We start from the raw sequence: 26,525 nt of genomic DNA, 5'->3' as shown, positions 1-26,525 counted from the left end.
TGACTGGGAGCCACTGGGACCGTGTTGGGGGCAACTGGGATCCTACCGTGAGTGATTTGGAACATACTGGGAGTGACCGGGACCCCACAGGTGAGGCGGCGGCGGAGCTCGGAGGCGGCCGCAGCGCAGGTGGGAGCCGCGCTGGGTTGTGCGGGGGCTCGGGGCTGGCTGCGGGCCTCGGGGGCGGCAGGGGGCTCGGGCGGGTTCGTTGTGTCGTGTCCGGCCCGTGTTGCCGCTGGCGTGAGGGCGCTGCGGGAGCGGCTGCCCGCGGTCTCATTGCGGCCGCTGCCTCGGCAGGAGCCGCTGCCGGAGCAGCGCTGGCTCGGCCCGGTTCCTGTGGCTGGGACAGAAGCGGCTGCCCCGTGCCCAGAGGCTGCCCTGGGGCTGCCTCCGAGCTCCGCCGCCGCCTCACCAGGCTCCGGTAATGGCGGCTCTGCCCAGCCAGGGCCGCCCTCAGGGCTGCACCAGGGGCCGTGCTTGGCCCCGCTCCCACCAATCAGCGCGCGAGCTCGAGGAGTGACGGCAGAATCAGCCAATCGCAGCGAGGGGCGGGCTGTGCACACGGCGCGGGCTCTGCACACGGCACGGCCCCGCTTCCCTTTCCCCGAAATCCGACATTTCCCGGCAGCCTCGGCCTCGGAGCGGCCCCGGCGCTGGCCCCGGCCCGGGCAGGAGGCCAAGGAGCCGCTGCTGCTGCCCCGAACCGCCGGGAGCTCGGCGTGACCGGGACCTGAGGGCGCTGGGAGCTGGGGTGAGTGCGGGACGGAGCCGGGACCCGCCTGCAGCCCCGGCAGGAGCCCAGGCCGGAGCAGGGGATGCTGGAGAGAGGCCAAAACCTCTCTGTCACTTCCTTCCTGCCCCTGGGCAGGAAACAGAGCACGTAAGGAAAGGCTCGAGGGTCTGGGTGAGGGTGGGACAGTTCAATCACTGGTGACGGGCACAACGCACTTGTCAGGAAAATTCATCCACAAACCTCAGAGGTTTATGTCCAAAAAGGAGACAGAGGAGTCCTTTTACTTTATTCAAATAAAGGGGAGAGGCCATGGGGCATTGCCCTGGGGTCTCTCCAAGTTTTGGAGGATGCAGCCTCCCTTTTAATCCCAGTTTCCCGGCCGCATTTCCCTTCTGTCTTTCCCTATTGTCTGTGGTACTTGAGAGGTTCAGATTTCCCGATAACGCCCGATACTGAAGATTTCCTTCTGATGTATAACCCTTCCTTTTAATTTTTAATTCTTATGGAATTTAGGGTTTTCCCTCATTGTTTCTTTCATCTTTCAGTGTTCAGTTTCATTTATCAGCAAACCTAAAGTTTGTTTGTAAAAGCAAATATCATTTCCCATTCATCAATCAGTGGAATCTTTTCCATGTTTTCTTTTATCTCTCAGTGCTGGTTTATCTACAAGCAGACCCACAGCCTGTTTGTAAGGACAAAATCCATCATTCCTCTCACACTTGACTTGGGGAAATTAATTGAATTTATTATCAAACATAGCAGGGCAAGAGAATGAGAACTGAAATAATTCCTACGAAAATATCCCCCCCCACTTCTCTCTCCTTCCCGGGCTTAACTCTGTCCCGCATTCCCTCCCTTCTCCCCAGCCAGAGGCGCAGGGGATGGGGGTCACAGCCCGGTCCTGTCACAGCCTCCCCTCAGGGACAGGAATCCTCGTCCTGCTCCGGCCTGGGGTCCCTCCCACGGGACACATCCCTCGGGAGCGGGCTGCTCCAGCGGGATCCCCCCGGGCTCACAGGAGCCGCCAGGAGCCCCTTCCATGGCTCTGCAGGGGCTTCCAGGGGCTCGGGGCCTCTCTCGGGCATCCCCTGCCCGCGGTCTCCTTGCGGCCGCTGCCTCGGCAGGAGCCGCTGCCGGAGCAGCGCTGGCTCGGCCCGGTTGCTGTGGCTGGGACAGAGGGGGCTGCCCCGTGCCCGGGGCTGTGCGGGGAAATTCCCGCGGCCGGAGCTTTCTGTGCCCGGAGGAGACAGAGGAGTCCTGTAAAAGTGACTTTATTGCTGAGCAGAGGGAGAGGCCGTGGGGCATTTGCCGTGTGCTCTCTGCTATTGTTGTAGTTCGCAGCCTCCTTTGTCTCCTCATTTTCCCGGTCTCATCTCCCTTTGCCCCCTGGCTGTGGTGCTTGGAAGGTTCAGAGCTCCCGATCCACCAACTGCATGTCCTCGTTAATGTGCACCCCCACTTTTGTAGAACAGCCGATATTCACTGCTCTGTTAAGTCTCTGTTCTTCTGGAAGTTCAGGAATTCAACAGGACTTTGAGGAGCTTTCTGTGTCAATTTCTAACATTTTCTAAAGCTGATGGCTTCTCCCGTTACTTCCTTATCTACAAGTCCCTGACCCTATCTCCAGGCAGATTCACTCATTGACTCTGTTTTTTCTTCCTGGGTCCTCTTTGATTTTGGGATTATTCTCAGTGCCCTCATTCCCTGTCCTTCTGTAGCCATTTCTGGATCAGGAGGCCTGGCTGCCACCTGCATCCCCTCCCTCACCTGCTGAATGAGCTGCACCCTCAAGGTGTGGAGCATGGTACAAAGATGAGAGTTGCTGTAGTGCATCAGAGGAGAAACAGCATTTGTTTAACCCATGGTCTGCCAGGGAGCCACAAAACCGTGTCCCATTTTGTTATGGTTAGAGGCTGGCACAATGCTAGTGCTCCTATGAAGATATTTTCTCTCTGGTGTCTGCTGTGAGATGTGACCAGGAATAAGCAAAGCAGGCTTTTGCTTAGAAATAAAGAAAAGAAAACTTTATTAACTAAACTACAACTCTAAATAAGAAGATATACACAGGGAAAATGAAAACTTTCTAAAAACATTTCCTCCTCTCTCTACTAAATTCCAATACATCTACCTCTCAAATTTCAACTCTCAGTCTATCACTAGTCTTTAGATAATCAATTCTCAATTCATCAAGAGGAGAGGAGTCTTTCTTGTGCTATAGGCTTCTTCTGGAAACACCATTGAAACTTTGTGTGTTTCTGTGTCCCTCGTGGCACCACCAGGGGTAAATCTGCTGTTGTGACCTCTTCCCTTTATGTCTCTGCTCTCACTACTGACCATGGACTAGAGCTGATCTAGGGTTGTCTTTTTTAGGATGCTTTGCCCTGTTCCAAACAGAGCACAGTCTCATCTTTGGGACACTTGTCTTCTTCAAATTTCCCTCCTTGGTGCTGAGGGGTACTAACACTGAACTTTGTTGGGTCTGAGCCATTGCCTCCCTCTGGATGCAGTTTCTGTGTCACAGGAAACATGGTTCTGTCCATGGCTATAACCAGAAGAGTCTGGCTAAGCTGCTTTATCATCTCTTCTCACTTAAGATTCTTCACTTTCACACTTGCACACTTCTTTCTTCCATTTCATCTCTATCTCTCCTCTAGGAAAGGTTAATGTTCTGCAAAGTTTTCATTGTCTGAGAAAGGGTTCAAAGCTCCCACAAGCGGCCGGACACCTTCTGGCTGCCCCCTCCCTCCTTCTCCACAGGCCGGGCTGTGCTGCCAGCGCTTGATATCAAATTTCAAGGGGGCACTGGCTCTGCTCTGTCTCTGGGTGGGGGTGAAATAAACAGGGCCAGGAGACTTCTTCTCCTTTTTAATGCCTTTATTAAAAGTGATCAGCTCAGGATTGGGCGGCCCGGCAGGGCTGCAGTCCCCGTCGCGTCTCCCAGGGCGACTCAGAGGAGGAGGACATGCGCAGCTCTGTCCGCTAGGGGCAGAGCCGGGGATCCAGTCCTCGTGGGAGCCTTTAGGGCGTGGTGTCCCCGTCAGATGTTGTCCTTGGAGCTTTTCAGATGGCTGGTCCCGGCGTTGGGACGACTCTCTGCTCAGGGCGAGAGGGGCTCCGAAGGTGTTCAGCATCTCTGCAGGCTCAGCATTCGGCTCCTCATGTCCAGACATCATTTTAGTCTCTCAATTCTTATTTGGCTCGTTGTTTTTGGGGTTTTCTCGTTGCATTTCGAGTCGTGGTCCCACAAAGCATTCTGGACTTTGGAGTCACTTTGCATAACCACCCCCACCCTCTCAGGTGTCTTCCCTATGCTGTAAGAGAGCGCTGCCTCGGGGAAGGGCAATCTACCGCACCCAGCCAGGGCTTTTACTAATACAAAAGAGGAGATAAGCCTCAATGACCCGGTATTACAATAACAAAGCACTAAGAACCCTGGCAGAGACAGACCTGGCTGCGTCCCTGTAACTCTTTCTCACAAAAAAAATATTAACTGAATTTTTGTTCATAACAGGGGGGTTGCCCGATGCCTCCTGGTGCTTCTCCCACCCTTCTGTGCTGAGGCCTCTTCACTTCCCTTGCTGGAATTCAAGAGATCTTCCCCGGAGAGTTCTTTGCTCTTAACCCCTGCATTCTCAGAGGCGGATCTAATGTCTCTAGTGGCTACACTAGGTGCTAATATAAAAATCTGAACAATTATTGGTGACTAGAGCGTATCTCAGAAAACTTACTTCCTCTCAAACTATGACACATTCCATCCTTTTACCGTTTGGATTGGTGCATGAGCTGCTTTCTTGTTTCCTTTGTTATCTGTTTCACCAGTTTTTCTTTGTCATCTGTTTGCCAACAGCAGTTTGAGTCATTCAATTTTCCAGAAACTCCTCCTTTTTCTGCTAACAGATGGTTTGATCCCATCCTATGGTTAAGTGTTGTGTTCCTCATTTCAGTGGATTGGTCAGCAGGAAGGTCAGGAGCTGGAGCTGTCTGGTTGGTTATTGCGAGGACAGCTTGTAATCTAATGATGCCATTGAAATGAGAAATGGGTTCTGTGGCTCCTGATATGAATTGGTTCGGGTTCCCAGGGGCTGGTCCATGGTGTTGTAGGATTTGTTCTGGTGGCCTTTCAGCTTTTTCCCATTTTTCGGCGCTCCCTTGAGCCAAGACTACATCAATTGACCACTTTTCTTTAATTAAATCATCAAATACTTTGATTCCAAACTGATTTCCCTGAACTTGTGATAGCTAGAACATCTCAGTGCTCTAATACATCCTATATAACATATAGACAGTGACAGCACATGTTGGAGTGGGCAGAGGGATGATTTCCCCTAATTATTTATAGTGAAGTTTTCTCAACATTCTCCATTTGCCGTTTCCCTTTGCAGCTTCACCCGTTTGTGTTGCAGGGTCAGATATCCTCCCCCTGGGCTCTGCCTTGAGCTGTGCAAATTCCATCAGTGCCAGCAGGCAGAGCTTGGGGTGAGGGGCAGAGGGAATCAGCCCAATTCCTGCCCCAGGCAAGAGACTCAGGTGCATTGTCCACCCTTTGCCCAGCAGTGTTCATTTGCATTTCTAAAGCTCCTCTGCAGGCTGCCTGGAATGGAGCTTCACTTCCAGGGCGTACTCACACATGCCCCCCACCCCACAAGCCAGGGTTTGGGGTATTTTTAATTTTTAGGGTTTTTTTGAAGAGTGTTCTATTAACTGTTTATGAGTTAAAGGGACACCTTTAAAGCTCTTCTAGTTTTGCAAAATGCAGCCTGAAGCTAAACACCAGAAAATCCAGACCAAAATTTTGCAATCTCCAACAGCCACACAAACACACAAGAAAAAGAATCCAAAGCAATAACGATTTTTTCTACTTCTTCTGCTAAGAATAAAAATTGATTCTCACACCCCTGGCCCAAAACTAACAGACAATATCGAAGTAGCATTAATTAGAAACAACATTCTCATGGTGTAATCTTATTTCAGCCAGCTCAGTGTGTGGGTGTAAGTGAGCCCCAGAGTGGAATTGTGCCGTGGTGTTCCCCAGCAGCTGTGGCAGTGCAGGCCCAGACAGACATGAGACACAGAGCTACAACAGAAATGGCCTCTGTATCACCTTTTATAAAATTAATCTGTGTTCCAAGTTTAGGAATCAAATCCCTTCCCAGTCAATCATGATGGCAATTAGGAGCAAATAAAAATTCATCCATTTCAAACCCATTGCCCACATCTGCTAATAGTGGTTGAATAAAACCACTGCTCTTTCCCACTTATCTCCTCACTAATTAAACATATTTCTAGCATTATTCCCCCTTTGGTCTAAGATTCAGAGTGGATTGAGAGGCCCCTGTGTCCATCAGGAAATGCCTCCTCTCAATGCAGACCCACCCTGAATGTTCTCAAGGGCTGCAGTGTGGAGGGTCCCTGGTGTGATGGGAGCTGTGACAGCCCTGCCAATCCATGTCCATCAAGGGGTGGACTTGCTGGTGCTGAGGGTGCTGCTGTCTGTGCTTGCAGTGTCCTTGTGCCCTGCAGCTGGAGCCCTGGTTCCTTGCCAGGGGCTGTTTGGGTGGGCTCTCCCCTGCCGAGGAGGGCAATGCCTCTGCCAGGTGCTTGTGGCCGAGCCCGTGCCCTGGGTGCTGGGGCCCCCTTGGGCCCTGGGGTTGATCCCTCAGGGGCTGTAGGAACTGTGCCCTGGCCTTTGCCTTCAGCTTGGCCTTTTGCTGCTCCCTTCTTGCATTCACCTGCTGTGCCTTTGTGCCCAAGTGCTGCAGGGCCTTCTTGTGCCCCTCCTGCAGCCCCCTCAGTGCCTGTGGGTGCTCATCCTCTGACAGCTGCTGAGCTTTCTGCAAAATCATTTGTTTTCCAGCGACCCAAAGAATATCTTGATCCTTCCCTTATAATCGACATTTCCCAGGTGTTCCTTGCTCCTCCTCCCTGTGCTCAGGGTGCCCTCCCCAGCCCGTAGCCCAGAGCCGCTCCCTGTCCTGCCGCAGTGTCCAAAGGCGCCCCCCGGTGGGCAGGGCCGGCAGCTGCACGGGGCCGGGCAGCGGCCGGGGCGTCCCGCAGCCTCCTGGGGGCCGGGGGCCGCTGCCGGCCCTGCCCGGGGCTGGTGGGGTCAGGCAGCGCCCGGCGCTGAGCCCCGGCTGCCCCACAGCCCCGGCCCGGCCCCGCAGCTCCCCACAGGCCCCCAGCCCGTGCTCCCGGTGCCGCAGCTCTGCGCCCGGTGCTGCCGCTGCCCCCCACAGAGAAACCCCCTGAAACCCTGACCTCCTTGTTTTCCTCTCCTGGAAACCAGGGATACAAATGATCAGCTGACAAAGGCTGTGGATAAGACCCTGCTGAAAAACATCCCAATCCTCAGTATTTTTCTCTTCCTCCTCCTCTTTTCTTTTTCTTACCACATAGATTCCTCTTGCTGCTTCTTGCCTTAACCGTATTGCTGCACACTCCTCTTCACCCGGTCTCTTCCCAGCACACCAACACCATCCATCCATCCATCCTGTTGTCTAAATCCCTTCTCTGCTTCCCTTATTGCCCCTCTGGGTATCCATGTCCTTAATTACCTCTGGGGGAATGTGCAAACTCCCTCAACCTTCCCCTAAGGCATCCTTCAGAGATATTTTGTGGTCACCATCCCTTTGGCACAGGACCCCTTTCCCGGCTTTCTCTTTTCTACCCTGCATGGGTGCCCTGCCATGTTCACTCCCCAAAGATCCCAGTGCACTCACTGATGAGATTTTCAGTGCTCTCTCCCTGCTGACTCCTCAGAGCCCCCCCTGATGTGTCACTCGTCTGTCTCCTGCTCACTCAGGTACCCAATCAATCCCACGTGCTGCTGTCCCCCAAGGGAGCCGATCACCCAAACTGGGTGAGGCACCTTCAGCTGCACTCACTGCCCACCGCCCCAGATGGTGCAAGGGATTCCAGACGAGTCCCAAGGTGTGTGGAAAAATGGACATCACCAGAGATTTCTGTTCAGAAAAAAGACAGAGGACTCCTGTAAAAATAATTTCATTAAAAAAAAAAAAAAAAAAGGGAGAAGCCATGGGACATTTCCTATGGGGTCTCTCCAGTTGTTGGAGGACACAGCCTCCTGATCATCCTAAGTTTCCTGTCTACATCTCCCTTTCTCTTTCCGTATTGGCTGAAGTACTTGAGAGCTACAGACATCCCAATCCACCTACTGCTTCCCCTTCCTAATATGCTCCCCACTTTCGTATAGCAAACGATATTTATGGCTCTGGGAAGTCTTTGTTGTTCTTCTCGAAGTTCATGAATTTAGCAGGACCTTGGCTAAGCAGCAGTCTGTCATTAATTGATAACATTTTCTGAAACTGGTGGCTTCTCCTGTCACTTCCTTATGTACAAGTTCCTGGCTCTATCTCTGAGCAGATTCACAGCATCTGTTTGTAAAGACACTTTCCTCTTCTTCCTTTCATGGCGGTCCCCCATTTGTGGGACATCCCCCCTGGAGCAGGGTGTCCCCCCTTGCTGCAGGTCCACCCCTCAGGCAGTGCTCAGCCAATCAGCGCACACGCTGATGATGACTCAGTAGTTGCCGGGCAGACCCGCATCTCCCAGCGTTCCCCACCTGTGCCCCCCCCCTCGGCCCCAGCGCCCCCCTTGAGGGGAATTTGGGGAGGTGGGAGTGGGGCAGCGCCAAGGCCGGGCCCCCCCGCGCTGTCCTGGCGGCAGCGGCTGCAGTGGGGACCGAGTGCGGGCGGGAGCGGCCGAGAGCCCAGCGCTGCCCCAGCCCGACCTGCCCCAGCTCCATCCCTGCCCCTGCCGTGGGATGCTGTGGGTTTGGGGGGAAGAGGGAGCCAGCAGTGTGTGCTGGGCCTGGGGCAGGAGGAGAAGGGAAGGAGAAGCAGGGTTGAGGAACAAAATGGTCAAATGCTGCACGTGGGACGAGATGGTGGGATTGTGCAGGAGAAGGAGGAATAGCAGGAGGAAGAGGAGTGTGAGGAAGAGTGGGGACACAGGAGAAGGAGCAGAAACAAGAAGCATCACAAGGTTCCATTTCTCCCTGTATCTGCAGGCTCTACCCCAAGCCCCCGGAGCATTGCCCCCTCATATGCAGCAGATATCCAGGGAAGAGGATCCACGAATTTCACTGGGGTGAATCTTGGTGTTTCTGAGCTTTCTTGGGCTCAATGTTGGTGCTTTGGTTTTTTGCAGGGGCTGAATCTTTATCTTTTGGAGGAGGTTTTTGCTAAATCATGATGTTTGGGGAGTTTTTGATCTGTGTCTTGATGTCGGCAGAATTTTTGTGCTGAATCTCACTGTTTTGGAGGTTCTTACAGACACAAGATGTCCAATTAGTTCCTGAGATGAAGTTGGGCAAGGAGGAACTCCCAGTACAAGGCATCCTCTTATTCTTTTTATTTTTTTTTTTTTTTAACCCAAACCAGGATTTTTTATTCCCAAGGCTTGGCCTGATGGAGGAGGAGGAAAAGCCCTGGAGATCCCACATGAGGAGGGGCTGCAAACCCAGCCCAGGATACTGTGAGGAGGAAAGAGCCCCCCTGAGCCAGGAAGGCGGCCGGAGATCCAGCCCGAGCTCAGAGCTGGTGGAGAAGCCCCATGGCAGGGAGAAGCCCCACAAGTGCTTGGAATGTGGGAAAGGTTTCAGCTACAGCTCCACCCTGATCCAGCACCAGAGGATCCACACTGGGGAACGGCCCTACCAGTGTGGGGAGTGTGGGAGGAGCTTTAGACAGAGCTCTGGCCTAATTCAGCACCAGGTGATCCACACTGGGGTACGACCCTACAAATGTGGGGATTGTTGGAAGAGCTTCAGAGACAGCTCTGACCTGATCCGGCACCAGATGATCCACACTGGGGAAAAGCCCTATGAATGTGGGGAATGTGGGAAGAGCTTCAACCAGAGATCCCACCTGATCCAGCACCAGAGGATCCACACTGGGGAACGGCCCTACACCTGCTTGGAATGTGGGAAGAGCTATGGGTGGAGCTCAGACCTGAGAAAACACCAGCGCAGCCACACTGGGGAGAAGCCCTACGAGTGTCCTGAGTGTGGGAAGAGGTTTCAGATCAGCTCCACTCTCCTCAGACATGAGCGGATTCACACAGACGAGAGGCCGTTCCGCTGCCCTGACTGCGGGAAGGGCTTCAACCGCAAATTCGCCCTCGTCTCCCACCAGCGCATCCACTCCAGGGAGAGGCCCTGAGAGTGTGGGGAGTGTGGGAAGAGCTTCTCCCTGAGCTCAGCCTTGACCAAGCACCAACGGAGGCGTCACTGAGGGAAGCCCTGTGAGTGCCCTGAGTGTGGGAAGAGCACTGCTCCAGTTCCATCCTCCATGGGAAGATCCACATTGGATGATCCCCCGTGACCTCTGTTAGGCAGTGCCCTGGTGATCTGTGTTGGGATGACACCTGGCTGGGGGGCTCCACATCTTCCTGGCTCCCTCTGGGCACCTGGACGAATGCAGAGAGCAGAACATCCATCAGGAGGTAGACCAACAATGGGAATTCCTTGGGGAGAGCAGATTTCTTGGCTTTCAACCCCAGAACATCTTTTGTATTCAGTCCTATCTTCTGGTGGCATCAAGGAGTTCTGGATGGTCTTGGAGGTCTTTTCTAACTTCAGGGATTCCATGATTTTAATTTCCTGTTGCCTAAGGGCGTCTTCTACAGGCAGATGGTGAAAAAGTGAGGAAAAGACCAAAATTTTGGAGACAGTAGGGTAGAAACTCCACCAAAAAAGGTTCTTCTTTCCCACCCAAGCAGGTGGAACCTCAGCCGGCACTGTCATGATCCGTCCCAGCGGACGGGTAATGCGATGATTTTTAGGTGCAAAAATAACCAACAAGGCACAGGGGATTTGCAGTAACAAATGAACAAAATGCAGTTTTATTGAAATAACCACAACTGAAATACGTTGTGAGCGGAACTGGGGAAAAAAGGGAGAAGATAAGGAAAGAGGGAGGAAAAGAGGGAAGATGGGTTATAGCTACCGAGACATGATGCTGCTTTTGTCCTTTGGGGTCCAGTCATCAAAGCTCAATGGGTCACGTCTGGGCAGATCTCGAAAAGCACGGCTAACCAGGGCTCCAATTATACGATTTTTCATTTGGGGGAAGGGGAGCCAAAACAAAGGTCTCCAGGGAGGGGGAAAGAACAGAAAAAGGGGGGTACACAGAGTCCAAGCCAAAACAAGCAAAAACCATTGTTTTCATGGCCCAATGCTCGCAGGTGTGTTTATTCTGCGCAGCTTTTCCCCCCTTCGTGCACACCTCCCCTGAGCAGGGAGGGGTTCAGTCCCAGTGTCTGGAAGAAGGTGCAAGGGGGGTTTTCTTGCACGGGGATTTCTTGTCTTGGTTCTTTGATGGAGAGAGTTGCATTTCTGCTTGTCTGTCACAATGGCTGAGGGCGGATGAGAGGGGTCTTCTGTGGGAGACCACCCAGAGCTCAAGCCAGGCAGGCCAGGAGGTAGGGAGAGTCCATTGTTCAGAAGGGGCAGAATGCCCCCTTCGTGTTCAGCATGGCGTGTTACGCAAATAACACCCGTGGAAACAAGCTGACGATTGCATGACTTCCCCTCCCCACTGGCTCAACAGTTTTAACTTTTCAGTGGTCTTTTCTTCATGGCAATTGTGAGGCAAAAATGAAGGATATTTTGCACAGACTCTCACAGGCACGGACACGGAAATCTTTTTCTTTTAAGCTTGATTTTCTTTTAATTTCTCTTCATCCCTTTCAAATATCCAACACAGTGATGAAAATAAAGACATTGAACTAAGACATGGGTGTGGTCATGGTGGACACAGACATGGTGGGACACAGACATGGAGAGTGACAAGGGGACACATGGACATGGAGGGGGATGGGGACGTGGGGGCACAGGGAGATGGAGATGTTGGGGGCAATGACAGGGATGGAAACACGGTGGGGAGACAGCCATGGGTGAGGACATGGTGGGACATGGGCAGCGACTTGTGGGGACATGGCCATGGCCAGTGCCATGGGGAAAACTTATAGGGCATGTGGGGGATGCTGGGTTGGAGGGAGTTGAGGGTTCCTGGGAGGGACCTGGGGCTTGCTGAGGCCTTTGGGGACCCCAGGCCAAGTAGCTCTGGCTGTGCTGGGAGACTCAGGGGGAGGTTCTGGGGCAGCTGCTCAAGGACCCCCTGACCTGGAGCCCCAGCCAGGCATTGGGCTCCTGGAAGAGGATGAACGTCCTTGTCCCCAGGAGGGAAATCCCAGCACCCCCAGGGTTTCAGGGGCAGCTGAGGGGCCACAGCAGGAAGGGGAAAGCCAGAGGGAGCTGTCCCCCTCCAAAACTGTGCCCCAAAAATCCCAAAACTCAGAGATTCCTCTCAGGAAACAGCACCCAAGAGCTGCCAGATTTCAGGGAAAGGGGGAATGTGACCCCCCCAGACAGAGCCAAGCGGGGTCTGGATCCCCCAAAACCAAGCACGAGGGTGAGGGATGGGGCTGGAGGGACAATGGCAAAGAGGCAGAAGAACAGGGGAAAAGAGGATTCAAAGAGAGTGGGAGAGGCATGGGACCCCAAAACTGAGTTGCGAGGGATCTTTAGTTTGGGGGAATGATGGGAGAGGGGAGGAAAAGGTGGGGATGGAACAGAAAAGAGGCAGTTCCATGGGGATCCCTTTGTGTTCCCCACTTGATCCCTGAAGTGATTCCCTGGAACTCTGGGGAGGGATGGATCCCCACTGGGCAGGTCCTCAAGCCCATTGCCCATCCCTGGGGGGTTCATGGGGAGTTCCCTCCACCCAAAAGCTGGTGGTGCTGTGGCTGTGGGAGAGAGGTGGTGTGGAAAGGGGGGTCTGGGGTGGGCAGGGAGGGGGAGCAAGAGGAAGAGGAGAGAGAGAGGATGAGGAGGAGGAAAGGAGGTGGGAAAGGAAGAACAGGAACAGTACCAGGAAGAGGAGGAGCAGCAGGAGAACCACACGGTTCCCTCACCCACCCACTGAGTCCACAGCTCTCCCTGGTTCCAGCAGCATCGATCCACCCTCCACATCCTGCAGGTGAGCAGGGCGGGGGATCTCATCCCACATCCCTCATGGAGTGTCCAGGAGGGGTTTTTGCAAGGGAGGGGATGTTTGGATCTCACAGAACCCATCAGCTGAGCCGCAAATGCCCCTTGGAGGGGTCTTGGAGGACCCACATGGTGATTGCCTGATACCGGCAGGAGTAGGGCTATGACATCAGTTTTGGGGCTCATTGGGAGTGAGAGAGCAGGGAGGAGCAATCCCGGAGCTGGGGGATCCCAGCAGCCTGGAGGGGTGGGGGAGGCTGGAGATGAGCAGGGTCTGGGCCCACCAACAGTGAATGGGGTGGTGACTTCTGGAGCTGGACTTGATCAGAAGGACCAAGGTTTCCCCCAAGCCAGGATTTGTCAATCCCAAACTTTGTCCAGATGGAAAAGGAGGAGGAGGCTGCAAGGAAAAGGAAGATTGCATGGGACACTGAGGCAGGTGCGGAGGAAGTCACTGCTCCTTTCCCCCTCTCCTCTGTTCCATCTTCCAGCCTAGCATCACCCCTGGCTGCAGGACAACCCTGCTGATGAAGCTGTCCTGCCGGGGATGCATTGGGTGGATCTCCTTCCCTTTCCCTCTGGCATGGAGGCAAATCCCAGCCTCTCCTTGTCCACCCTCCTTCCTCTCCTCATTCTGTACTTCCTTCTTCATTCCTTCCTCTCCTTTTCTTTCCTTATCCCAGGTACTGAGCAGCAGACAGAGACCAGGGATGACAAATCCCCATGGCAGAACCTCATGGAAGAGGCCGTTTTGGGTGGCTCCAGGGCACAGCACGGGAATCTAACAGGTGCAGGATATCTTCTCCCTGCGAGGGAGCTCCTGGGCAGGTGCGGTCAGAGCAGACTCCTCAAGGTTCGAGGGAGCAGCTCCCCCAGCCCACCTTGCACTCAGGCCCTGATGGATAATCTTGTGCTCGACCAGTTGAAGAAGGAGGGCTCTAGACACTGCTGAGGGTCCAGCTGGTTTATTATAGGAGAATGGAAGGGTCCAGGCGAGGAGAGGAGCAGGGACACGACCACAGCCAAAGGAGAGCAAGTGGCAGAGCCCAGAACAAGGGTGGGGCCAGGATTTATAACAGGAAGAAGGTGGGTGGGGCCAGGATACAGACAACCAATAGGAAGAGGGATCAGAGGAGGAGTCGAGGTGGGGTGACGAGGGGTACGCCAATGGGAATGGGGGGAAAGGGTGGTCTTACAACACAATCCAATGGGGAAATGAGGAACAGAGAACCTTCTAGAAATGGGGGAGTGGACCACATCTGATTGACAATTAGACATAAGTGTCCTCCCAAGGCATCTCTGCCCCATTCTCCCTGTGGTCCCTTCCCACAAAGGGCGAGGAAAAGCCCTGGAGATCCCACAGAAAGAGAGGCTGCAAACCAAACCCCAGGAGCTGTGAGGAGGAAAGACTCTCCATGTGCCGGGAAGGCAGCCAGAGGGAGATCCAGACAGAGCTCACAGCTGGTGGAGAAGCCTCAGGATGGGGAGAACCTCCACAAGTGCTTGGAATGTGGGAAGGGCTTCAGAGAGAGCTTTGGAGCTGCGACTTGATCCACCACCAGGTGATCCACACAGAGGGAATGGCCCTAAGAGTGTGGGGAATGTGGGAAGGACTTTGGGCAGAGCTCCAACCTCATCAATCACCAAAATATCCACACCTGGGAGAGGCCCTATGAGTGTCCTGAGTGTGGGAGGAGCTGCTCCAGGAGCTGTCACTTGGCCCAACACCAATGGATGCACGGGTAAGGGAAGCCGTGCAAGTGCCCAAGTGCTGGAAGAGCTTTGTGCACTGCTCCAGCTCCATCTTTAGTGCAATACAACAATCTCCCATGGGAAGATCCACACTGGATGATCCCCAGTGACCCCTGTTTGGCAGAGCTCTGGTTATGCCCATTCTGGGCGAGTCTTGTTGGGGGGGGGGGGAGGTGTTGGAGAGATTTATTTCCTCTCTCCTTGTCCTGGTTTGATTTGGTTGGTAATAAATTACTTCCGTGTGCCCAGGCTGTGTCTGTGATGCCCATTTTGGTGTTTAGTGAGGGGTCTCTTCTCATCTTATCGTGACCCAGGAACTCTTGGTTAAATTTTCTCTCCCCTGTGCACCTGCCGGGGGGCAGGGACAGAGTGGCTTTGGTGGGTGGCTGACATCAGGCCAGCATCACCCAGGCCATGGGTGTCTTTCTGTCCCTGGCCATCCAGGGAAGGAACCCCTTTGCAAAACATACAGAAGACCTTCCCCTGTTCCTTGTCCCTGCCCTCAGTGCAGTCCTATCCCCAATGCAGTCCACCCGTGCCGTAGAGAAGCTGTGCCCTACGGCTGCACCCCGGTTTAACTGCTACCTGGGGACAGCCCACTCTCACCCACAGTGCTGGGAGCCAGTTGGGCCGAAGAAATCTGGCACCACAGCACCTGTCCTTCACCCAATGGGAGATGCAAGAGCATCCCAAGTGAGAATTTCAGTGATCTCTGAGGGGAATTTTTCACAGGTACCTTGCTTGCACTGAGTGTTTCTGTCTGTGTGCGTGCCCCTGCACATATGTGTGACCGTGATTGAAAAAGGTCTTGTCCAATTAAATATCTCCCAAGGCTGCAGCCATCTCAGTGGCCAGGACCTGAAGGGGCCTGGAGTTCAAACCACTGAGAGCATCCAGACCGGGTCTTTCAAATGCGCTGTATAAGGGGGGCTTGGGAAATAAACTGCCTCTGTTGCCACATGAAACTGGGGGTGAGTGGTCTCCATCTCCTGTGCCCTCTCCCCCCACACATGACCTGACATCTGGTGACCTCCAAAGTGATCAGGACTCATCCATAACCTGGCACAGAGCAAAGGAGACAGATGGCGAAAAGCCGTTATGGTGTTTAGAACCAGGAATATTACAGTGTAAAGCTGGGAATCGGTGTAGAACCAGGTTACAAGCAGTGTAAGTGCTGGGAATCAGTGTGGGAACCGGAATAAATACAGCGTAAAACTGGGAATCGATGGGACAGCCAGCATGGTGATGTGACCGTGGTCACAAGGGTTCTTGGATGAGGGAAGAGACGAGAATTTTGACTCCATGTTCAGAAGGCTTGATTTATTATTTTATAATATATATATTACAATTTAACTATACTAAAAAGAATAGAAGGAAAGGTTTCCTCATAAGGCTAAGCTAAGAATAGAAAAGAAAGAATAACAAAGATCTGTGGCTCGGACAGAGAATCCAAGCTATCTGGTCTGTGGTTGGCCATTAATTGTAAACATTCAAGAGGGCCCAATCAAAAATCTACCTGATGCATTCCACAGCAGCAGATAACTATGGTTTATATTTTTTCTCTGAGGCCTCAGCTTCTCAGAAGGGAAAATCCTAAAGAAAAGGATTTTCACAAAAAGATGTCTGCAACATGGTGAAAAACCAGAACTTTGCTAAATAGACAGCAGAAAGTGCTGTGAGGTTTCTAGCCCTGTTTTTTGTGGAGTGGAATCACCTAGGAGACCATGGGAGCTTGGATGTCAGCACCAGAAAACTCTGTAATGAAGGTACTGATTTTCTTCTTTAAAAGGAGAGGGATTGATTATGATGAATGAGCCCTACAAGCTTTGTTCGCATGGTGTGAAAGCCATCAGCTGGATCAGAAGCGGCTGTTTTAGATTTGCCCTTTTGGCAGGGAGCTGGACAATATATATTTGCAGCAGCCTCTAATGGTAACGACACAGCCATGGGTGTTATAAAGCCTTGGTCAGCAATTATGGACCTGCTAAAACAGTTGGAATTTGAGAGGCAAAGGGGGAAGAGCAGCAGCGCAGCTGCTCCTTTGTGTAACGCCGTGTGGGAACCGGCGGGCCCCGGCCTCTGTGAAAACGTGTCCTGCTGCATTGGGAGTGCGGCTGAGAACTGCTGTGAAAAGCGCCAATCACTCAGGGTTTAAAAAAAAAATTTCAAAAGTACAATAGTAATAAAATGGTTATAAAACTAGTAACACAATTAGAGTAATAATGATTTGGACAGTTTGAATTAGGACAATATGAGACAATAGAACCAAAGAGTTACAGATGTCTGGGTACCTTTTTCTGGGCAGTGTGTTTCCGGTATCCTTTTTCTGTCTGAAAAGGGACACCCGTTAACAAAGGATTAACCTTTAAAAACAATAGCCTGTTGCATATTCATACACTTCATACATGATGCATAAATTCCATTCAAAAACAGGATTCTGTCTGGTCATTGTTAGCTTCTTCCTCTGAATCTTAACAGCGCCTTCGAGGTAGAAAGAAGTTCGTTTCTTCTGATAAGAGGGCAATAAATTTTTTTTCTCTGAAAGATTTAGGTGTCCCGTGGCTGCTATCTCACTGCAAGACCTTTCTTTAAAAAAAGTATCCTACATTGCATCATTTATATTTCAACATTTTTTATAACCTAAAGCTATATTTAACACACTACTTACGAGAATTAAAACAGCATTACTTTCTAACACAACACATCTAATATTAATTTTAATATTTGTGAAAAGCCAATCATAAAATACGCATTTTTCACAATCCCCACTCTTATTCTTTGTAAATCATTTGGTTTGATCAATATTTCTTGTCTACTTGCATCTTCTGGACTATGCTGGCAAAATAAAATGGGATTACGCAAGGAAGAAATATCAAAACAGTTGTAACACATAAAATGAAAAGTCTTAATTTCTTCTAATACATTACCCCACCAGCTAGGTTTTAACATTGTTTACTAATTTTTGGACTGGTATCTGGGTTATTATATGCATAAATTTTTTCTTTGATTTCTTTTGCTTTTTCTAGAATGACTTTCCTGTGGTCATCAATTTTCAACAATCTGATATATTAAACTTTCCACAAACAGCCCCTTCTTTAGCCAATAAATAGTCTAAAGCCAACCTATTCTGATACACTACAGTTTTTGTTTGGCTTAGCTGACTTGATATTAACTCTAATGCCTGGGCAGCTTTGTTTGCTATCATTTCTATAACTGCTTGGAGTCTTGTAATAAGACTCAACAGATAATTTGGGGTCAATACAGAGTTAGATTGCTGTGCTGGTTTTACCTTTTTGTTTACTAGTTGTTTTTTTACCGAATCCTGAACTGTAAGATTAAATGTAAAACAAATCCGTCTCTCTCCTTTTCGACATTCAATTCCAAATCTCTTACCATTTTTCCTAAGTTTCTTGCAATGCAATAATTTTCCCCATTTTGCCTACAGGTACCTAATTTGTATGGGTTATATAATAGTGGCTGTTGACATGGGTGTGTGTAATGGAAGAGAACTTTGGTTTCTTTCCATGTAATACTTTCTGTGGCATTTGTGACATGATCTTGCTGGTATTCCAAAAGGGAAAAGACAACTGTCTTGGTTTGGAAAGACAGTGCCTGCTAAGGAAGGCAGGAGCCTCTCCTGAAATGGAGAATGTAAACCCTCCCCACCCCTCCGAATTGCTATAAATTTTAAATTAAGAGGCTGTCAGGCAAAAAATATGAGAGCAAGAAATAACAGATCTTTATTAGGGAAGAAAAATAAAAGGATAAAATAAACAATGCATTACACCAGAGCAACACTGACAGAGTCAGAACTCAACCTGACACCCTGTTGGTCAGGGTGTTGTTAGCAGTCCAATTGGAAATGTGGCTGCAGCCCTCCTGGAGTGTCAGGGGTGGTTCTGTTGCAGCAGGGGGTCCTGCAGAAAAGGGTTTAATCTTCCTCCGAAGATCCAGTGGAAGAAGAGGCAGCTGCTGTTCCTCTGGGGAATCCAGTGGAGAAGCTGTGTTGGTGTTTCAGAACCTCTGGATTATATCTGGGTAGGAATGCTTGGCTCCTCCCTCTGGGCAGAGCATCTCACAATGGGATGTTATAGTTCTTATCAGTCATGCAGTGGCATTCTATATTCTGTTATCAGCAGATGTCCCCTCCCAAGGGAGGTGTGAATGTGGTCACTCAATGAGAGAGATAAGGCAAACTGCCCACTTGATAAAAGACAAAGGCCATCCAGATGGTAATAGAACACGTCTTTCCTTGCAATCTGGAACAGATGGGCTCAGCCTCATCTTCCTCCTGTTCATCTACTTCAGTTTCTTGCTCTAATTCCTGTTCCTCCAATTCCTCCACTCTGTCTTGTTCTGCTTTCAATTCCTTCAATGCCTCATACAGCAGTCTCCAGGTAGTAGCCAAATTGACATCCATCTTACCTCCCTTAGATATCACTTCCCATGGTCTCTTCCTAAACTTTTTCCATGCCCTGACACTGAAGGCAGTGTCAGCATCAGCTTTAAAGTCGTGTGATTTGCACCATATCAGTAAGCTATGAAGAGCATAATCAGAAGCTTGAACATTTTTTCTTTTCAGTAAAGTTTTCCACTTAGACAAAACAGTCTTTTCCTCGTTTGATAAATTATTTCCCATTATTTTCCAAATCACTCACCTTGAATCATACATCTGAATTAGGTCCAGACCTCCACAGTGTCCTTGCTGCCTTCCCTGATTTTTAGGGTACTCTTCAACTTTTTTTCTCTCTTTTTTCACTTTCCTTTTTTACAGTCCAGTTGCAATCATGGTGGGTGGCATCAGATGTTGCTATAGAACGAGACACAGCGCCAAGTACCGACTCCATCAGAAGGGTGTAAAGAGCGATTTATTATAACAACACGTTGGCTTTATAGTTTTTATAACTATAAAAACTATATTATAAAAATTGTAATATTTAATATTATTTTATTAATGTTTTATTAATATATTAATTATATTATTTTATATATTTAATTTAATTAATTATATTATTTATCTATAATTATATTATTTTATGAATATATTTTATTCATTTTTTTATATTATTAAAATATCTTAAAATAAATTAAAGATATTTTAATTTACTTAGCAGACACATCCACTGCCCATTTGTCATAAGAAAGAAACAATGTTCTCAGTAGGTGAACAAGGAGCCACATCATTCTGTGAGCCAGCTAAAGTCCGTATCTTTTTACTTTCTCTTTTCTATCCTGTTGCCATGGGGATAGCCTTGGTGTCTTCCTTGAGAGAGACACGAGGAGGAAAGCTTTGCTTATCTTCAGGAAGCCTTCGCTGGCTCACAAGAACAGCACAAAATGCCTTTCATACACTGCCATGCCTATTGTCTGGCACTGGTCAAGCACAAGGGGATTGAAGCCAACTTGCCCGTAAGGACCAGCATAATATCCGGTGCCCAACAGCACATCAGTGCAAATCACACGCCTGGGATCCCGCAGACCCAGCGTAGCATTCTGCTCCACTGCCCTGGCTGCCAACTGAGTCCATTTAGACTCAAAAATGCCGAATTCTACAGGCAGAAAAAGAACAGAAGTCAAACTGTGGATGTCATAAGGTGTCAGCAAATCAGTAGCAAGCGTTTGAAGCAGCTGCATGACTTCAACAGACCCCAGACCATATTGTTCAACCTTATCACGGAGTTCCATCATAGCTTCCCACGACAAAGGCTGATATGAGCAATACCCCTAAGCACAGGGAAAGCCTGGCAACCCCCCAGTAAGGTGGCAGCACCTGCCAAGTCCCATCCTTTGGGCCCCACATGGACCCAAAGAGACAGACGCCTGACTGGGAGTCAGCTCAACACCACACAATAGCGCGTCACCTGCAGCATAAGCAGAGCCAGAGGAGCCATCTCGGCAATCCAGCAGACGCTGTGTGAAGGCACAAGCAACCATTTCCTCAACCTTAGCTTTGACTTCTCACCAGAACCGCCTGTGTTCCCTCAGACGTACAGTCCCCTGACACGGGGAGAGTGTCCACAAGGCCATCAAGGAGGGTCCACGCCGGCTGCGTCACCATTTGCGCTAAAAGTGAACACCAGAGCGTCTTCCTGCACCACAGCCCCAGTATCTGTGGGAGGCAGGGGTGGCGGGGCCGAACCAGCCACTGCAGGGCCCACTCCAGCCCCAGCAGAGCCCGTGCCCGTTGGCAGCCCAGCAGTGCTGTCTGCTGCACTATGGGCAGAGGACATGGCGGTGGACGCAGGTCCTGGCAGTACTTGTAGATCCAGTGTGGGTCGGAGCGGGACCTGCGTGGGGCCCTCCTTTTGTGGCACGAGGGAGGGATGGGGAGCAGAGAGAGACGCGACTCATGGAACTGCAGGGCAGCACAGGGGTGTCCGGGACCACCCCTATGAGAGTTCTGCCCATGACATGAAACCCCACAGCAGACACTGCCCCCCCGAGTGGAGTGGGGCGGGCTGCCCACCCACCGTGGTGGGGCCAAGATACCACCGATCACACCCCACCTCCAGCAGCTTCCACCGCCTGCGCATGCCCCGCAGGCTGCGCAGACTCAGAGGCCGTCGATACCGCCCCCCTGAGGACGAGACCAGTGCTGAAGTGGATGAACCTGCTCTCGCCGTGCCCAGGGGGTGTTTTGTGGAAACGCCTCAATTTTGACAAAGTATTGTCACCAAATCAGACTCAAGCAGTGGTGGAGACTGAGCCGGGTCTCCCTCCAGCCTCCGAGTGCCAGGAAGGCAAAAAGAGTGGGCGATGCCTCCACGCACCGCCGTCTCGATGGCGTGAGGCAGGGTGGGCTTGGCTTAGCTGACTCCACAGGGCCCCCAGAAGTCTGTGGGGCTCTGCCCACCTGCTGGCTGCTCAGAACCAGCTGGCTGGGAGCCCAATCCACCTTTGGGGAACAAGCATCGCCCTCCAATCCGGAACCGTCTCCCAGCTCACCATCTGGAGGGAGAGGGGAAGCTTCTGCTTCGTGCAGAAATTCAAATTCCCCCTCCTCCGTGTCCAAGGTGGAAGAGTTCCCCTGGGAACTCTGAGAGCTACAAAATCCAAGCCCTTGCCAAACCATGTCAAACTTTTTCCATTGCACCAGCAACAATCCCACATCTATACTACAATCAGCAAAGAGAGCTTCCATGAGGCATTCTCCCACGAGAGACCACACCTCCCTGGAGAACACCTCCGCGGGGTCTGAAAAAAACCCCTTGCTCTCTGGCCCACAGACATAATCTTTCAAAATTCTTCCAGGAAATGAAAGCCCGTTTCCACTCCATGAGACCCTTCCTGAGATCCAAAACCAAGGAGTCCTCCATAGAAACCACAGGTATTGCCACTACCACAACAGCTGCAGGCAAAGTGCCCAACGGCTCACTGTCACCACGCCAAAGCAGGGAGTGGGGGGTAAAACTATACGACCTAACCCTTGGCTGTCCCACACATGGTGGCCACCAGATAATGCAATAGGACATGAAATAAAACAACGTGGACACTGGAATTCCAAGGTAAGAAGAAAGGAAGTTTATTTTCTGATTCCACTATTTATAGACTTTCAAAAGTGGAGAGGATTGGAGGATGGAATTGCCACCTCTCCAGTGACACTGGACAAACAACAATCCACAATGGTTGGATTTCTCCTCCTCCAGAGAGGAATGTAAAAACAATAATTATTTACATAAAAGTGAGTGAGAAACTCCATTACAAGAATGTAAACATCAGAAGGCTTAGAAGAACTTAGAAGACCAGGGCAACAAGGAGCCAAGCATTCCTACCTGGATATAATCTGAGGTTTGGAACAACGAAGACAGCCTTTTCCCACTGGATTCCTAGAGAAGCAGCTTTTTTCTCCACTAGATTCCCAGAGGAAGTCCAGGCCCATCTACACCACCACTGGATCTTCAGAGGACAACTCACCCTTCTACAGGATCACTGCTTCAACAGAACCACACCTGTCACTCCAGGAGCACTGCTGCAGCCACCATTTAATAGGACTGCTACCACCACCCTGACCCACTGGATGTCAGGTCGTATTCTGCTGTCAGTTTCCTTTGTTTTGTACTATTGCATTTGTATTTTTATTTTTCCCTTATAAAGAACTGTTATTCCTATTCCCATATCTTTACCTGAGAGCCTTTAAATTTCAAAATTATAATAATTCAGAGGGAGGGGGTTTACATTTTCCATCTCACAGGAAGCTCCTGCCTTCCTTAGCAGACACCTGTCTTTTCAAACCAAGAGAGAATGTCATCCATATAATGTAGGATGATGGCATCTGGGAAGGTCCTTTGGATGGGAGACAGGACATGGGCCATGTACCACTGGCATAGAAGGCGAGTTGTCCATTCTTTGGGGGAGGACTCACCAGTGGTAGCGCTTCAGAGGTGCCTGTCTGTTCAGGGAGGGGATGGAAAAAGCGAATCTGGGAGCATCTCAAGGATAGAGAGGGATGTTAAAAAAGTGGCCTTTAATATCAATGACTCCATTCAGTCTCCAATCATGGGGAAGCATGAAGGGAGAGAGAAGGCCAGACTGCAAGGGACCCGTGTCCTCCATTGTTTTAGTGCATTTTCTCTGTTTGGCAGGTTCACTGCTGAATTTGTGGTTTTGTTCTCTGCCTAATCTGTGGTCTTGTAGTCCCCCTGTATTGTCCTCCCCCCGTCTTCACAGTGGCATAGGCTCCTCATTTTGTATTTTGTGTTTCTAAAATTAGACGTACTCCCTCACTGTTATTCAGTTCAGTTAGATGTCAATCATTTTCTTTGTCACCTATCCACTCCCTACCAAGGTTTAATCCCCAACCTTCCCAGTTGTCAATCCTTCCTATCCTTGCCCCTTTTCCCCAGAATCCTCCTTGCTCTCCACTCCCATTGAATGTCAATCCTCCCCCAAACCTCCCCTTTCTTCTGGAGAATTCCCTGTCTATTCTGTATCCTTTAGAACCCTAATTGGTTTACCCAAGTTATGACCCTCCCAATGGCTCCCTTATTGGTTCAAGGGTAAAATGTCCTGCTTGGACCCCTCCCCAACCATACTCCTATTGGTTTGCTACCCTAAACCCCTCCTCCCGAGTGATGTTATAAAAGCTCTTGTTCATCCCAAGTCTTTGTCTTGGCTGCTGGTCATGAAATAAAGCCACCCATGTTTCACCCCCAAGACCCAGGCTGCTGCCTTTTTGTTCCTGTGCTGGACTAGGACTGGTAGCTGGGATTTGCAGAACTTGTGAGGGGGATCTGTCACGCCCCTGTTGTCATTGTCACCTGGCCAGGACACAGTCCGTGCCGCAACACTCCATGACCTCATTAATTTTATGGAGGTCATGGAGGAGCCTCAACCTGTCCTTGCCAGGTTTTTAAAGAACAAAGACAGGGGAGCTCCAAAGGCTGTTGGGAGGTACAATGTGTCCCTTGGAAAGCTGCTGCTTCTCCACAAGGAGCTCAAGGGTACGTAGGTTCTCTGTTGAGAGGGGCCACTGATCCACCCATGGTGGGGTGTCAGTCTTCCAGGTGAGTTGTGGGGTGGTGCCCTCTGCAATGGCCCCAACTAGAAATCCTGGGATGGAGGTGGAATATCAAGTCATGCTCCCCATGGGCACAATAGGTCCCTGGCCCACAGGGTGATGGGTGTCCTGAAAATAAATGGCCCGATGGTGGATGTTTGGCTCTCTAGTCCCTCTGTTGTGATAGTATGCTTGCTCCTCATGGAGACGATGGCTCCTCCAATCACTGAGATGACTCCAGTGACAGGAGTCAGCTCCTGGTTCGGGGACCATTTAGGTTGTGTAATGATAGTAACGTTGGCCCCTGTGTCCACCATCCCTTGTAGGTAGATGTTATTACCTTTATTCAACGGACTGCACTCTATAAGAGGTTTGTCTTGGCCCATGATTTCAACCCAGAATGCCATTGGGTGCTCTGGGATATTGTCTATGTCTAATGGCAATAAAAAGGCTTGGGCGATCACAGTCTCTCTGTGCAGGAAGTGTGGTGGTTTTGTGCAGCAGACAGTGAGTGTGATTTCATCAGTTGGCCCAACAGTTTGTACTGCTGCTGTAATATGTATTTCATTTGGTCCATGAATACAATGATCTTTTACCAGCACATCTCTCAGGCCCTCTAGGGGTCCATATTTTCTGGTGGGAATATGATAGAAAGCAGATGGAACAAATTGTATGCACAGAGCGCTCACCAGCTGACATCACGTCCTGACCTGAACTTGATGGAAAGTCTTGGTGACTCTGGTCTGCTGTTTGGAGTATGAAGAGCTCCATGGGAATTTCCCACATCTTGGACCTCTGGAATAGTGGGGAGGGTAGAGTGAAACAGCTTTCCATTTGCTGTCTTCACACAGGGCCGCCCTGCTGTCTGTTGGATGTTTTTTGGCTGATAATGGTGCTGGTGGTGGTGAGGCTGCCGGTGATTATGAAAAAGAGAATGGTTGTTAGAATGTCTGTTGCAATCCATACAATGTGGTGAATGGCACCTCTTTGGTGCCTGCTGGTCTTTAGGCATTTTGTATTCTGGACAGTCCTTCATAAAATGGCCCAGTTCCCCACAATTACAACATTTTGCAGCGTCTTTGGATGTTAAAAAGGCCTCTGCTACTCTCTTAGAGATTGCCTTTGCCACAGTGTGTTCAGTGGAAGTCAATTTGGCACAGGCCTCAATCATCTGGTCAACTGTAGGTTCTGGGTCGAAGGGGAGAGCTCTTAATATTGTTTTTCAGTCAGCGTTCACCTTTGCCAAGGCCATTTTATTTTGAACATCCTTCCTGGCCTCTGGGCTTTCTATTTGTCTCTCAAGAGCAACTTTAAGTCTGTCTACAAATTTTAGGAACGTTCAGTCACCCCTCTTTGATGTTAGTGAAACTCTGTGTATGTGGGGTGTCATTGGGAGTGAGGAGCTGGGATGTCTTTGCAGCAGTGGCGATGTCATTGAGTGCAGCTTCTTGTAAATCCTTTGCTCGGTCTTGTAGCTTCTGGAAGTCACCTTCTCCTGGCATTTGTTCAAGGGTTATATTTGGTTTCTTGGCATCTTTTGAATATGTGTCCACCAGTGATTTGAGATGCCTTTTTCACTGCCTCTCCCACAGCATGCACTCAGCCAGGGAGAGGAGGCAATTCATGATATTTTTAATATCATGAGGGATCAAGATATGGGTAGAGAAAGTAGCTTTCAGCAAGTTTTTTAAGAAATGCATCCCTTGACCATATTCCTTAGCCACTTTGCAGAGCTCCTTCAATTCCCCATAGGGGATTGGCTCCCAGGAATTGATTGCAGTTGCCCTTCTGCTGTGTTTACATATAATTGACCAGGCCAAGATTTTTTGACAAGCTCTGACCCCTCCCAGGTAGGTTCCCTCTGCAGCTTGGCCCAGTGATCCTCAGACTCAGGACCAGAATCCAGGTCTGCAGAATCCCCACTTTCATCCTCCGAGGAGGATGGAGGGTGCTTGATGACTGCACGGGGCCTCTTGGGGCATCCGGAATCTGCCTGTTTGTGGGCAGCTGTGGAAGCCAATGTGGCCTCCTTCTGGTCACTGTCATCACCACTTCTGGCTCCAGTGTTGTGGGAATGGGTAGGGGGGGACAATCAGGGGAGGAGTCAAGAGAGAAGGGGATTCCCAATAGAGAAGGGAAGTCCCAACATGGACACACTTCCTGACAGAGAAGGGAGGGGCAGGGCACGATGACAGGAATAGAGAAAGTGGGAGGAGGGTCAGAGGGGTCATTTTTGGCAGGACAGGGAGGTGACAAAATGGCCGTCACCTTTGTGGGGTCAGCACCATTTTGTGGAGAAAGGGCAGGAAAACTTGGAGAGGGAGAAGACAAGATGGCAGGGCGGGCCACATTGCCGGAACCATCTGGGAGAGCAACAGGGGGTGGTAGAACTGGGTATGTGGACATTGGTAAGAGGGTTAGGGGAGAGCCCAAGGCAGCACGGCCAGTGCTGCCCTGGAGAGGGGACAGAGGAGATTGAGAGATATCAGGGAGACGGTAGCAACCCTGCGCCTGCTGGCAGGATCCATCTCCCA

At 50.6% G+C, this 26,525-nt stretch overlaps 2 protein-coding genes across 3 annotated transcripts in view; one reads left to right on the top strand and one right to left on the bottom strand.

The window, feature by feature from the left end:
• LOC102065444 (class I histocompatibility antigen, F10 alpha chain-like) overlaps positions 1-26,525 on the bottom strand; it is a 469,176-nt gene that overhangs the window by 39,596 nt on the left and 403,055 nt on the right. The window lies entirely within an intron of this gene.
• LOC141725889 (uncharacterized) lies at positions 619-10,009 on the top strand. Its single transcript, XM_074530052.1, has 2 exons — positions 619-751; positions 9,133-10,009. The coding sequence occupies exon 2, from the start codon at positions 9,160-9,162 to the stop codon at positions 9,910-9,912; it is 753 nt and encodes a 250-aa protein (XP_074386153.1). The 5' UTR covers positions 619-751; positions 9,133-9,159; the 3' UTR covers positions 9,913-10,009.

Source organism: Zonotrichia albicollis, chromosome 31, assembly GCF_047830755.1.
Source record: "Zonotrichia albicollis isolate bZonAlb1 chromosome 31, bZonAlb1.hap1, whole genome shotgun sequence".
Lineage (NCBI taxonomy): Eukaryota > Metazoa > Chordata > Aves > Passeriformes > Passerellidae > Zonotrichia > Zonotrichia albicollis.
Note: the sequence above shows the minus strand (reverse complement) of the source record. Positions and strands in the feature narration are given on the sequence as shown.